At 36.7% G+C, this 16,119-nt stretch overlaps 1 protein-coding gene across 1 annotated transcript; it reads right to left on the bottom strand.

Moving 5' to 3' along the window:
- Positions 1-9,964: 9,964 nt before the first annotated feature.
- LOTGIDRAFT_173032 (hypothetical protein) lies at positions 9,965-15,445 on the bottom strand (the record flags this gene model as incomplete). The annotated part of the gene is made up of 3 exons (XM_009050221.1): positions 9,965-10,234; positions 13,118-13,310; positions 15,426-15,445. 3 exons carry the CDS (start codon positions 15,443-15,445, stop codon positions 9,965-9,967), a joined length of 483 nt encoding a protein of 160 aa, XP_009048469.1.
- Positions 15,446-16,119: the final 674 nt, after the last annotated feature.

A 16,119-nucleotide genomic window follows, 5' to 3' on the forward strand; every position in this document is an offset into this window, starting at 1 on the left:
AATTACTAAGTTTTTTGGATTTATCAGATTATATAAGGATTCTGTTATGTTATTTATGACACCAGGTATATCTACTGGCTCTTATTCGCCAAGTTTAAAATTCTTAAATTTTATGTTCATTCTCAGACGTAGTATCACTTTAAATTATCATTTGTAAAAATAGTTAGGATGAGTCTCATTCGGCAATTCGCGGCAATTTCTGTTATGCTGAACATGCAGTATTACACTATATAGCAGAACATTTCCGGTGGCCCTTGGATGAGTAAAATGTAGATTTGGTTCGTTTGTAGGTTTTTGTAAAACCAGCAGAACATTATAATCAAGGTAATTGCTCTGTGGACCGCGGCTTACAAAATTACAAATTAAAATATCAATTATTCACAAAGTAACATATCTATTTTCGTTCCCATTAGTAATATCAGCATGACATTTACAAATAATGGAGAGTTTTACGTCCTAACTGAGCATGTGATGATAAAATCCTTAAGAAAAATATAGATTGGATTTGGTTAGCGCTCTGCAAAATAAAATGTAGCCTAATTAATAGATTCAGTCTCACAAAACCTGTCAAGAATTGCTGAATGCAACTCAACTTTACGGAATCTGCCGAAAGTCACCGAATGCTGAATTGGTTGCATTATGAAGATAGTGGACCACAGCCATATACGCCCACCACGGCATGCGGATGGTAAATATTCAAGATTTTAGGGGAAAGGGCAATAACTCTGCTTCTAACTGTCGAAAATAGCTCAAATCGAACTTGATCTTCCTTTTATGAATTTGTCTACACATACCGAATTTCATTTGATTCCATCAAAAAATCTAGTTTTTAGAGCGTTATTAGGACGGACGGACGGACGGACGGACGGACAGGGGTACCGACAATATACGTCCACATAGAGAGATGTGGGCGTATAATAAAACACTAAGATATATGGATATACTACTTCTGCATTTATTACATACTACGTTTCGGAACACATACATTATACTAGTTTGGACTAAGCTCACGTAACTCTCGTTTAAAATGATTTTATTCAAAAATTAACTTGTAATCCCCACTATTTTAAACTTGTTCAATTAACTGGCATGTTACTGACAATTATCCAACATTTCACATTTTCATCGTTCAAGTAAAACTGACAAAAGAAATTGGAGGAATTAGATGCACAAGAACATGGATGAAGGGATATAGGCAACCAGTTGTCAATTTACAAGTTGAAAGATTGCGACCACTCTCTAACGTTTCCGTAAAGTTGTTTTGAACTATAGCGGAACTTCAACGGTTGACCATTCTGATTCAAAATGAAGAAAAGACCAAAGAAAGTCAAAACAAAATTCACACAAGCTAAACAATTTCAGACAATAGTCCTAAAATGATCAGTCTAATTAAAATTATAGACCAAACTATCGTTATGTATTTTTATAAGCTTTTTTTTTTAATTTTGCCATTTCAGTTAGGATCTAAAGACGGGTCCTTTGAACATTCATCCGTTTGATAAGATGGTTGGTTGGTAGATGACAAGTTAACGTTCGCTTCCAGCGGATGCTGATTTCAAAAACTAAGTAGTTGTTGGTAGTCGTAGTAGTTGGTAGTTGGATTTAACAGTGCCAGCCAAGTAAATGCTTCCCCTCAACGCTAGGGCCGGGATTTTGTGACGCGAATAAAAGAATTATTCCGAAAAGCACGAACACCGAATGCACCCTTTGTTCGCGTGACAAGATCCCAACGACGGAGAGGGGAAAAATTTGATTGGCTGGCGGTGTTAGCAAACGGATGAATGTTCAAGAGGCTCGTCTTTACACTGCCAAAATGATTTAAAGGTGGGATTTATGAAAATGAAAATGATAATACTTATATGAATAGAAAGTAGAGGTATTCTAATGACTTGGAAAAATACCAGTTTGTCTCACATGTCCATAATTTATTCATTATTAGCTAAATTAAAGGAGAATTACCAGCAGAAATCTAATGAGTGACCGATCAAAAACGGTCAAAAAGTCTTTTTTTTTGTTTATCCGGACTGCACATACATGGATATTTATGATTGGTTAAAATGCTTAATTATATGCAATAAGAACATAATGATATGATTAAGAATACATGATAATTCATTAGAAACACCAATTAATCAAATAGTTTGCTTAATTTGACACTAAAAAATAAGGAAACCCATCTTTAAGTCAGAAGCGTAATATTTTGTTTGACATACATCGTAAAATAGATGACGTTATCCCTTTAAACCACTTAAAATTTTCTGAAAGTCTTCAAGTAGAATCAACTGATTATTTCCTTATTCCTACAATAAAATCTCCGTAATTGCTTGAAACACTTTCAGAACTATTAAAATAAGGTTAGCTGGCAGAGATGCTACTTGAATTAGCCTTTGTTATTTGACGTGCCCTTTGGCAAGGTTATTTTTTTTTTATTTGAAAGTGATTTGAAGAGGAATAAAGTGTACGTCATTAGCTCTTTGTATTAAAAAGGGGAAAATGTAACAATTGGATATACCGAGTTGACAAACCCAGTTGCAGAATGGCATCGGTGGTTTCGGATGGGTGAGCATTCCCTGCATCGCCAAAGGGGGGGGGGGGGAGAAGCCGGTCCGGCTTTGCCCTACCCCTCCCCCGCTATTTTTGCATAGTGAAAGTAGGGCCTGTGCCCTCCTACCGCCACAACCTCCCCCCGCCCCCCCATCCTGGAAAAATTTGGTGGCCTCTGCTAGGCCTCATCACCTTATGCTTCCTAGCAACGCCAATGTACAGTAATTGGATCTCTAATAGAGTACTATATTGAATTCAAGACTTCAAAAACTCGTAGCAAAAGGCAATTTTTTATGGGGACATTCTGCGCCGTACGCGTCTGTATCAGATCAGTGTCTGTATCAATTTGAAATTGTCGATGGATATTTGACCTTTGACATATATGACTGAGAAGGTCAATTACCGACCAAATTCACAAGAATGCGGAATAAAAAAACCATAAATCTAATTGGGATTTAAAAGAGTAAGAGCATGTTTCCATGCAGAGGCCTATAATGTGTAAAATTTAATTTCCTATCCAGGTCCATTAGGGAGATTAGTCCTAGATTTACAATCACGCAATCAATCGGAATTTGATGGATTGGATACTTTTTCTCCGGAATGAAAATTGAAATATTTCCACGATAAAATAAATGCCGTGAAATCATGAAATGAAGCGAAATGAATTGAAAGGTTTTAAAAAGTAGTGTTCAATAGTTAATGACAATGAAATGAAATCTAGAATTAATATGTCCTACTGTGCTGTATTTATTGGGCAAATGAAATGAAATGAAGTTTTATGCTCTACTGTTCTGTATCTTATTGGACTAATGAAATGAAATGAAGTTTTATGCTCTACTGTTCTGTATCTTATTGGGCAAATGAAATTAAATGAAGTTTTATGCTCTACTGTTCTGTACCTTATTGGGTAAATGAAATGAAATGAAGTTTTATGCCCTACTGTTCTGTATCTTATTGGGCAAATGAAATGAAATGAAGTTTTATGCTCTACTGTGCTGTATTTATTGGACTAATGAAATGAAATGAAGTTTTATGCTCTACTGTTCTGTACCTTATTGGGCAAATGAAATGAAATGAAGTTTTATGCTCTACTGTTCTGTACCTTATTGGGCAAATGAAATGAAATGAAGTTTTATGCTCTACTGTTCTGTACCTTATTGGGTAAATGAAATGAAATGAAGTTTTATGCTGTACTGTTCTGTACCTTATTGGGCAAATGAAATGAAATGAAGTTTTATGCTGTACTGTTCTGTACCTTATTGGGCAAATGAAATGAAATGAAGTTTTATGCCCTACTGTTCCGTATCTTATTGGGCAAATGAAATGAAATGAAGTTTTATGTTCTACTGTTCTGTACCTTATTGGGCAAATGAAATGAAATGAAGTTTTATGCTCTACTGTTCTGTATCTTATTGGGCAAATAAAATGAAATGAAGTTTTATGCTCTACTGTTCTGTACCTTATTGGGCAAATGAAATGAAATGAAGTTTTATGCTGTACTGTTCTGTACCTTATTGGGCAAATGAAATGAAATGAAGTTTTATGCCCTACTGTTCCGTATCTTATTGGGCAAATGAAATGAAATGAAGTTTTATGTTCTACTGTTCTGTACCTTATTGGGCAAATGAAATGAAATGAAGTTTTATGCTCTACTGTTCTGTATCTTATTGGGCAAATAAAATGAAATGAAGTTTTATGCTGTACTGTTCTGTATCTTATTGGGCAAATGAAATGAAATGAAGTTTTACGCTATACTGTGCTGTATCTTATTGGGCAAATGAAATGAAATGAAGTTTTATGCTCTACTGTTTTGTACCTTATTGGGCAAATGAAATTAAATGAAGTTTTATGCTCTACTGTTCTGTACCTTATTGGGCAAATGAAATGAAATGAAGTTTTATGCTGTACTGTTCTGTACCTTATTGGGCAAATGAAATGAAATGAAGTTTTATGCCCTACTGTTCCGTATCTTATTGGGCAAATGAAATGAAATTAAGTTTTATGCTCTACTGTGCTGTATTTATTGGGCAAATGAAATGAAATGAAGTTTTATGCTCTACTGTTCTGTATCTTATTGGACTAATGAAATGAAATTAAGTTTTATGATCTACTGTTCTGTATCTTATTGGGCAAATGAAATGAAATGAAGTTTTATGCTCTACTGTCGGTACCTTATTGGGCAAATGAAATGAAATGAAGTTTTATGCTCTACTGTTCTGTATCTTATTGGTCAAATGAAATGAAATTGAAATGAAGTTTTACGCTATACTGTGCTGTATCTTATTGGGCAAATGAAATGAAATGAAGTTTTATGCCCTACTGTTCTGTACCTTATTGGGCAAATGAAATGAAATGAAGTTTTATGCCCTACTGTTCTGTATCTTATTGGGCGAATGAAATGAAATGAAGTTTTATGCCCTACTGTTCTGTACCTTATTGGGCAAATGAAATGAAATTTTATGCTCTACTGTTCTGTACCTTATTGGGCAAATGAAATGAAATGAAGTTTTATGCTGTACTGTTCTGTACCTTATTGGGCAAATTAAATTAAATGAGGTTTTATGCCCTACTGTTCTGTACCTTATTGGGCAAATGAAATGAAATGAAGTTCTATGCTCTACAGTTCTGTATCTTATTGGTCAAATGAAATGAAATGAAGTTTTATGCTCCTACTGTTCTGTACCTTATTGGGCAAATGAAATGAAATGAAGTTTTATGCTGTACTGTTCTGTACCTTATTGGGCAAATGAAATGAAATGAAGTTTTATGCCCTACTGTTCTGTACCTTATTGGGCAAATGAAATGAAATGAAGTTTTATGCCCTACTGTTCTGTATCTTATTGGGCAAATGAAATGAAATGAAGTTTTATGCCCTACTGTTCTGTACCTTATTGGGCAAATGAAATGAAATGAAGTTTAATGCTATACTGTTTTGTACCTTAATGGACCATTGCAATAAATTATACTTCATACCTTATTGGCCTGAAATGAAATTGGGTTATACCTCATACCTTACCGGCTGAAACGATTTGGGGCTTAACTTCCTACTGGCTGTTACAGCTATCTTGAGATTTACATCCTACTGTTCTATTCTGATTCGGCATATGACACGAGATTAACTTCCTACTGTTCTGTATTTTAATGGACTAATGAAAATCGGGATTCACACCTCTCTGTAATGAAATTCCTGATTGGAATAAAAAATAGTTAAAGTTAAAAACTGGGATGAAAATACTTAAGGTTTTTCTGGAAATCGGAGAAAAGGAGTAAGTTAATGTCTCACCTTGCCTTAAAGTGTCTTTCCATTGAACAAATCGGCATAAACAGGGCGTAAAAAAATCATATCATTTCAATAGAGTTTAAGGATAAAACGAATATTGCCTCTAAGGTCTTCCGTACAACAGAATATCAATACCAGTGATAACAGAACCAAGACTGGAAAATGAGACAAAACGAGAAATTAATTAGCGTTCTGTAAGATATTGGGAGGGTAATATAGACAAATTACAGTCATGTAGACAACTTTTATCCGATTTCTTAAGTGTCGTACTCGATGACCATGCCATTCATACAATTTCAATGTTAACTCATTATGTCTGTGTTCTTTTGGGCCGAGATAGGGCGTACAACGCCATGAGGAAAATGCATCCAGGAAAATGTAAATTTCGAGAGATCTTCGCCTAAACATGAACTTTTAAATGCTCTCTGTTTACTCCAATTACTCGTTTTATTTTCATTCCAATTGCCATTTCATGTTAATTCCAATTACTCACTATTGACCCCACTTTCTGTTCATTTCAATTACTATTTCCTTATTCCAATTACCAAGTCTTCATTTCAATTACTCTCTATTCATTTCGATTACTCTCTATTCATTTCAATTACTCCCTGTTCATTTCAATTACTCTTTATTCATTTCGATTACTCTCTATTCATTTCAATTACTCCCTGTTCATTTCAATTACTCTTTATTCATTTCAATTACTCTCTATTCATTTCAATTACTCTCTGTTCATTTTAATTACTCTCTGTTCAATTCAATTACTCTCTATTTATTTCAATTACCCTCTATTTATTTCAGTAACCATTCTATTCGCATTCCATTTACTCACAGAATAATCCAATTACCTACTTAACATTTCAATTACTACCTGTTCACATCACTCTATATTTTTTCTGTTTCCTTTCTATACATTCCAATTACCATCTGTTTATTCGAATCAATCTAGGATTCATTTCAATTACTCTAGGGTTCATTCCTGTTACTCTGTTAATTCCAATTACTATCTAGTTCTTTCAGTGACCTTTATATACAATAAATAAGACAATTTTATGGATAGATACTTCTAGAATATTTATTACTTCAACGTTTCAATGTGGTTCTCACACCGTCATCAGGAATATAATAATGGGTACCAACAATAAGTAACATTAAGAAGCAACAGTTTTTATAGATAGACATACAGGTAACGTTATCAAGTGTATTTATTATTGAACACAATATTTCATTACACATACAGGTAACGTTATCAAGTGTATTTATTATTGAACACAACGTTTCATTACACATACAGGTAACGTTATCAAGTGTATTTATTATTGAACACAACGTTTCATTACACATACAGGTAACGTTATCAAGTGTATTTATTATTGAACACAACGTTTCATTACACATACAGGTAACGTTATCAAGTGTATTTATTATTGAACACAACGTTTCATTGCACATACAGGTAACGTTATCAAGTGGTTACAATCACTTGATAACGTTACCTGTATGTGTAATGAAACGTTGTGTTTCAATAATAAATAGAAGTCTATATCCATAAAAACTGTTGTTTCTTAATGTGCTGTGATACTTCTAAATGTCTAACAAGGATTGATAAGTAACAAGTATATATGTAGGTATACAATGTTTTCCATTTCCTTAATTTTAATTCCTCTCCAATTACTCAAAGACTTCCCACTACTTCAATTACATATTCTCAATTATTCCCATGTTCATTCCGATTACCCTTACCAGATCGGTTCATTGCTGTTAATTCCAATAACTATCTATTTCTTTCAGTAACCTTTGCATATTTTGTTTTCCGTTTCCTTAATTTTAATTTCTCTCCAATTACTCAAAGACTTCCCACTACTTCAATTACATAGTCTCAATTATTCCCATGTCCATTCCAATTACCCTAACCAGATCGGTAGCAAAAGACACAGTCATTAGAATTACCTGGTGGGCAATTAAAACATTTATAATTTCTATTTCATGTTCAATTTATTTTCAATTTTCAAATTCTCAAGTGATAGCACTCCGTGGCCTACTTAAGGAATGAACAATGCGTTTTTAATTCTCCTGCAAGAGGGAAAATGTAACAGTGTTAGTAATTTACGAGACGGTAATCGATCAAGTGGTCTGTGGGGCGTTATAACTAGATTAATCCACGATTTAGAACATTTTTATAGAGAGGCAACGTCTTCAACTCATCACAGGGTCAGTCAGCCGAAGTTAAGGTATCATCCTTTTCTTTTGTGTGTCTGGAGTATATAGTATACTTTCGATCTTGATTTAACAAGTAGTCGTCAGTATACAACCATTGATCAACAATGAATTATCTTACAGTTCATGTTAAGCTAAGATCCCATATACGCGTCATGCGGATGCGTCATGCGGACATAAATGGCCCTTGCGGATCCGTCATGCGTCAAATATGATTCCATATGTGCGTTAAACGTATGCGTTATCTTTCTTTTGACCCACGGACTTCTAGACAGATGGATGCTTGGTGCATAAAAAAAGACAGGGAATCCCCACAAAATACGTCACATTTGGGAGATCTCCGCGCGGAAAAGCGTCCGGGTGCGTTTAACGCATGACGGAGACCATGTGACAACCATTTCGATTTTTAACGGATGACGCATGATGGATCCGCATGAAGCGTATATGGAATCTTAGCTTTATTGTGAAGAGATTGTTCGTAGTCAAACTTTTACATTGAAATATCGTTAAAAGTCTTGCTAATGACTGGAAAGGTCGACACTTGCGGCTACTATCAGAATTTCGTTTCCCATATAGATAAAATAATAACTTTCAGAAAGGAGACAAAATATGTTATTCCTCCTTATTCTTCCTTATGTCATACAGTTCTTCTTATAAAAGCGGCTCGGATCGATCTTTACCTTGGTATTTTAGAAATGAGTTAGGATGGAGTTTTACGTTCTTCTTTTCTGCACCATGTGGGCTAATGAAGACGGGCAACGCCATGCAGGGTGCCATGAGGGAAATTTTGCCAGGACAGCGGCAAGAGCCTGCTCTTTTTCGATTTCCAACTGTCGAGGGATCTTTAACATGCACAGCCTGTAGCACACGGGGCCTCGGTTTATTGTCCCATCCGAACGACTAGACGCTTTTTCCATGTCAGCCCCTCTTACCTGCATCACTGACAGGGGGAACTCGGTTGAAAAATCCGAAAGGTATTATCTCGACCTATGCCGGGATTGTACCCTGGACCTTCAGGTTACTAACTCACTGAGCCACCGCGGCCCCCCTTGGTTTCTTAGAGTACAGATAACTGCGAAATGGCTGTTGCCATAAGTTGCTAGATACATGAATAAGTAGTTCATGCTTTATATTCTATCAAAAAAGCTTTTCTTGTTTGAATAAGATATGGCCATCCTAGCCTCGCCATGTTGCCAATATTTGCGATCATACAGTTAGTTGGTCGCAGTTGTGAGTAGTTGATCTTGATATCAGCGTTTCACGTCATCGATATCATGTCGAATACGATGAATGCGAGGAAACGAATTGAATCGCCAGTCGACCTCGATATAAGCGTTTCACTCACGTCGACTGCGATGGATCTAATGAAATGATTTGAATTGCCAGTCGACCTCAATATAGGCGTTTCACTCACGCCAGCTGCGATGAATCGTATGTGATGATAACATTCGCCAGTCGACCTCGATAATATGAGTGCTTCATTCACGTCAGCTGCGATGAATCCGATGTAATGATTAGATTCGCCAGTCGACCTCAAGCCCACCTTTATCCACCATCTGTGTTTATTTTTTGTCTACAAGCTACAAGACGTAATTTATTAACTGAACTGGAGTTTATCATTAAGTATTATTGAACCCCGACTGGCCTAGACACATAAATCTTTCTCTTCATTATGTTTTTATTTTAAAGAAAAATCCATCTGATTTCCAATAAGTCTCGTCAAAAACATTACTTTAGTTGAAAGAATTTTTTTTTTCTTGAAAGCGATTCATAAAACTATCTTGATTTACCCAGGGTATACGAGTCTAATAATAAAACTGATTAGGTGATATTCAGAATATTTAGTTTTTCTACTAATTAGACTATCATTTTCATTTTGAAAAGAACTACGGAAAATTGTCGTGCATGTGTATAAAGGCCTAATCATACTGAGCGCGACCGCGACTGCGAACGCGACCATTGCGACTTTTCGCGCGACCTTCCGCACGGATCATCGTTTGTATTGAAAGCGGCGTTATGCGCGTAAATTCGCTGTTGAAACGAACTCAGAGTTAACTGGCAGACAGGTATGAACTTTGGCCTCACACTCTGATTGGCTAATGTAAATAGTTCGCGCGATCTTTTCCCAAAAATTCGCTCTAGAGGCAATCTCCACGGTTTTCCGCGCGAACAGAAATTCGGCCGCATTCGCCCCTAGAATAAACGACCTCATACAAAATCAGGTTAAGCAATCCAATGCAAACGCCGCGTTCGCGTTCGTGGTCGCGGTCGTAGTCGCGCTCAGTATAAACGGACCTTAACTTATTCCGTGCGTTTTGTACGATTGAACAGTATCAGCTGGTAAAACGATTTATAGGAAGTAACATAGACAGCTGAAATTGAACTCTATCAGCTCGTAAAACTAATTTTGACAAATGAAAGTCTTGAACAGCTGGTGAAGCAATATAATATAGGCGACCACATCCCTTTAAAACACCATTTCTGGCTTTTTTCCCTATTTGGCGAGACTGTCGTGTTGAATAAGATGATTTGAAATGGACTAAAGTCGGATATAATCGCAGTATGTTTCAGACTGGCTAATTCTCTCTCATTTTAAAACACGATTTACTGATTTCAAAAACAAACAAAAATCTAATAACATCTTTTATCAAATCTTTTCTATTGAAATGTTGACATTACTGAAGTCTTGTCTGCATCTTATCAAAACAGATTAAATCAGTTGTAAGTTTTAAAGGGATACTACAATTTTAATTTTGCTCAAATTTGGCCAATAACAGAGTATATCCATCAATGGACAGGCTGGTAATTTTTTTGAACTGTTGTTTATCAGAGCATCTAGTCAGACATTTTGCGATCTTTTAATTCCAACAAAAACTAAGCGCTCTACGACGTCACTATCGCACAACACTGCATCTAAAATCCAAAGGTCTTTGCGAATGTGACGTCATAAAACGTTTTTTTTTTTAATTAAAGATGGGTATCCTTATTTTTTAGTGTCAAATTAAGCAAGCTATTTGATTAATTTAGCTAAGTATGAATTAATTATGGATATGTGAGACAAACTGGTATTTTTCCAAGCCATTAGAACACCTCTACTTTCTATTCATATAAGTATTAAGCATTTTGATTTTAATAAATAAAAATGAGAGAACCCATCTTTAAAGAGACCTACGGAATTTTGGCTGCAAATTGAAATTTTGAAAATCGACGCTATAAATGTCCCCAATTCACTTTAAATGTTTAGAATTTAGAAAACCTCATTAGAATCCATAAAGGCTTTATATATATTCCCAGATCGGCGTTGGTTGCTGTAATTTAAACTAAACGCGATTTTAGCGTAGGTTTACCCATCAGTAACACATAATATAACTATTTGACTACAATGGTATTCGCGATAGTGACGTCATAATATGCACAAGATTTGCTGAAATAACAAACATTTGAGGTTCCTGTTAATCCAGAAAAACCTGGACAAATTTAGTCAATATTCCAATGATCATTTGACTAAAATGGGATAGTGTCAAGTTTTGCTGAAACGACAAACATCTGTGGTTATATACTGTCGTTGGAAATGAAATGAAATGGATGGAGTTTTACGTCCTACTTTTCTGCACCATATGGGCTAATGAAGACGGGCAACGCCATGCAGGGTGCCTTGAGGGAAAATTTGCCAGGACAGCGGCATTAGCCTGCTCTTTTTCGATTTCCAACTGTCAAGGGATCTTTAACGTGCACAGCCTGTAGCACACGGGGCCTCGGTTTATTGTCCCATCCGAACGACCAGACGCTTTTTCCATGTCAGTCCCTCTTACCTGCATCACTGACAGGGGAAAACCGGGTTGAAAAATCCGAAGGTATTATCTCGACCTTTGCCGGGATTGAACCCTGGAACTTCAGGTTAGCGAGCATGCCTCTAACCCACTGAGCCAGCACGGCTCCTATACTGTCGTTGGAGGCAAACAGGACCAAATTTAGTCCACATCTGCCTCTATTTCAGCCTCTGGTAGCTACTTTGAAAGATAAAGGTTGAATTACCAGTTGACAACTGTCAAAATAGCTATAAGAGCCTGGAAAAGAGGCAGATGTTTCGACCAAGACCAGAATTTGACTGAAGTGGTATTTGTCATTAACTTGTCACGATTTTCTGACATCTAAGGAACCACGAATGTTGGACGTGAAGTAAATATTTGGGGGGAGTGTCCCTTTAAGCCTGTTTTGAAAGAAATGAAAGCTTTTTGTTAACAGATGAATATAAAATGTTTTCTTAAGAGTAAAATCAATCAAAATGCGGGATACTTGAAATAATTACAACACAGCAATCGAGAAGGTTAGTCGTTTTTTTTAACTCGAATATTTCTAATTGACAGGCACTTAACCTGGTTTGGAACTAAAAAAAAACACAAACCCAAAAACCATCATACATTTAAACTATTAGGCGATTGGCCAATCCCAAATCACAGAGTGGTACCATGGCGGTTTACCACCTAGGGTAGGCTAAGCTGAAGTGCAAAGTGCAAAGTCATTCGAGTTCATTTTCGTAACAATGTTTCAAGAAATTCAAGAAATAATTTTCTTACATTCGTTGTTCTTTACCAGGCAAATTAAAAACAACGACTTGGAATTGCATATTATTCTATTTCTAGCCATTCCAATTAAAACTAGCTTACAATTTCGCTTCATTTGTTTCTAATATTTTTCGTGTGATACGTGATATGTAGCAGAAATGAAATGAAATGAATGGAGTTTTACGTCCTACTTTTCTGCACCATGTGGGCTAATGAAGACGGATAACGCCATACAGGGTGCAATGAGGGAAATTTTGCCAGGACAGTGGCATTAGCCTGCTCTTTTACGATTTTCAACTATCGAGGGATCTTTAACGTGCACAGCCTGTAGCACTCGGAGCCTCGCTTTATTGTCCCATCCGAACGACTAGACTCTTTTTCCATGTTATCCCCTCTTACCTGCATCACTGACAGGGGGGAAAACCGGGTTGCAAAATCCGAAGGTATTATCTCGACCTATGCCGGGATTGAACCCTGGACCTTCAGGTTAGCAAGCAAGCGTCTAACTTACTGAGCCACCGCGGCTCCCTGATATGTAGCAGAGCAACCAAAACGGTATTAATGTTCTTAATTTGTTCACATTTATGAAAATACGGTTGTTTCTTTCTTCTTTTCTTTCCAAAGCCCCATTTCCGCCACATTGAAAAGAAAAATCATCTTCATTGTTTCTTTCAAATCCTAGGTTTAATTCAGTTCCATTATTCCTGAAGGTAAATTGTCAGGAAGCAATAACAGTCATTACCAGAATCGGACTGACAATACAGAGATTAGCACTTCTTATAAAACTTTGTATTGTCCGAAAATTAGGTGCGAATATTTTTAACTGTGCGTTATTATCATTACAGTAGAAAAACACAATGGGCGAGTTATAATGAGGTACAGTGCCTGATGTGGTGTTACCTACACGAAACAAATAAACTACATATACTACGGGTCTGAAAACGATATGGACTCGAGGTTGGTTGGTAGATGACAAGTTAACGTTCGCTTCCAGCGGATGCTGATATCGCAAACTAGGTAGTTGTTGGTAGTCGTAGTAGTTGGTAGTTAGATTGGTTCAAATTGGATGATTCTGTGTTGTTGGTTTGGTTGTTGATAATTCGTTAGATCTGGTCGGGTCGAATGACATGGCGGTGAAACTCGGCCCTTGCATCGATGGTGTAGCGTGAATTACTCGATCTCCTTCATTCTTCCAAACTCGTTCTGATCATGGTATTTCTTGTTGATTGGTAGTCGAATGGTAGTCGTTGGTTTGGTTTGGTTTGGATAGATTATCTTATAACTGTTGGACTCGATTCCCTTCTTCACATTTCTACTACGATAGCTCACCGTTAACCATCTGGCTTCAGAAGCTTGACTTTCAACAATTCTAGATAAGACCGATGTCAACAATAGCTATCAGGGGTTAGATGATACAACTGTCATTGTAGTTATCAGGATCGGGACCAGAACACTTTCAACACTAGCCATTATAGGCTAGCATAGACATCTGTACAAAAATAAGCATCAGACGACAGATGTAAATAATTACCATCGGCTTGATTGTGAGCATAGCTTTCAACATAGCTATCAGAGGCATAGGATAGACATCTGTACAGAAATAGGCATCAGAGACCAGACAGATGTAAAAAATCACCAACGGCTTGATTGTAAGCATAGCTTTCAACATAGCTATCAGAGGCATAGGATAGACATCTGTACAAAAATAAGCACCAGAGACAAGACAGATGTAAATAATCACCTTCGGCTTGATTGTGAGCACAAGCTAGACACCTTTCAACCATCAGAATCTGGATAATGTTCAACAAAAGGCTAAAGCCATTGGTTTCGAAACAAATGCCAACAATAACCATCAGATACGTGGAAACTGTCAACACTAGCCATCAGATATAACTCAACAATAGCTATCAGAAGCTTGACAACTTACTGTCAAAAATGACAAGATATTACATGACAACTGTCAAGAATAACAACCAGAGGCAAAAAATAGGTAATAGCCATCAAAGGCTTGACAACTGTCAACAGTCGACATTAATGATTACACTACTGTCGAAAAATAGTCATCAAATGTCACTGGACAACTATTAACAATAGCCATCAGAAGCTTGACAACTATCAAAAATAGCCATCAGATATTACTAGAAGCAATCGCAGAATAAATAAGTCAATAAGCTTCGGACTAGTTATTATACTATTACAGATTAGCCTACTATGTGAAAGTAGCTTTCAGGCCTTCAGATGACTTGTATGTCTCGAGCTTTAGGCTACAACTTGTTTACAGACTAGAAATGCCAATTATAGTCTCGAGCATCACATCCTTTCTTCTCGTAGTCGTGATTTCCGACAAGAAAATAAAAACATATATTTTCAAATTGGCCGCCGGGTTTTGATCTCGATCTTAAAGATTCCATCAAGAATTTATAAAAATATAATCCTCAACACGGTCGAGTGACGAGCACACCTAGGTGTAAATTCAAGGTTTTTAATTATTTATTCCTTGAATTATCACCTAGGTGAAAATTAACACCACCAGCTCAACTGAAACGTTCTCATGGCGCTATACTCTGCAATCGAATTCGCACCTACGGTCCGACCCCTTTTGAATAAATTCGGCTTACTTCACTGGGTCCCCCCCCCCCCCCCCCCCGCATTGAAAAAGCGATCTGCGCCCCTGGTATAGATTGCATTGTGTGACATGGACAAAATGCCATCCTCAATCCATACCAAGAAATTAATAAAAAGTTCTGAAATTATCGACCATGCCAGATAGAGCCACATTTTGTTGAAGAATTAAAAAGAAATAAGAAAGCTTCACCTACCTGGCGCCGTTGACACCCATTTCACCTGCAGTTAGATGGGCGTCACGTCAGCATGCTGCTGTCAACTGGTAGATTTTGTTTTAAAATATTCCAAACCTAAATCATAAATCTAAATTATATTTCCATTTATCCCTCCAAGCATTCAACAAAACCGATAATCAAAGGAAACTGCGAATTATTGAAATATAAGTGTTATTAAAGATGACGTCATGAGTATTGTCGTCTGCTATTCTCGTGCTTGTAGTCCGAAACATGCCGACATGAAAATCTGAATGATCTGTTCTTTGACAAAGTCGACTAATCCGAAACTCGTGGACACTTTGCTTCTGATATGAATATGGTCGTTGGATGAAAATATTATAATAGTTTGGACGAAGGCCTAAGTATTGAAGAAATGAAACGGAATGGTGTTAAATTCAGCCCATAGTCCATAGATGGATCCCCGTCGATCCCCGATTTGGCTTATGAGGACTATGCTCACGTTAAAGATCCATCGGCAAATGGTAATGTGCCATTGTTTTGGCAAATTTTCCTCACTGCACACTGTAGGCCTATGACTTTCTTCGTCTTCATTTTGACCTCTGATAGGCCCTAACTGTCACGATATCTCGCATCCAAGACCCTGAAAGTAGCACGGGTACTTTAAATTCTATTTTATTTCTTGTTATCCGGCCTGCTAATAGGATTTAAAAAA

This window comes from Lottia gigantea (genome assembly GCF_000327385.1).
Source record: "Lottia gigantea unplaced genomic scaffold LOTGIsca_147, whole genome shotgun sequence".
Classification (NCBI taxonomy): domain Eukaryota; kingdom Metazoa; phylum Mollusca; class Gastropoda; family Lottiidae; genus Lottia; species Lottia gigantea.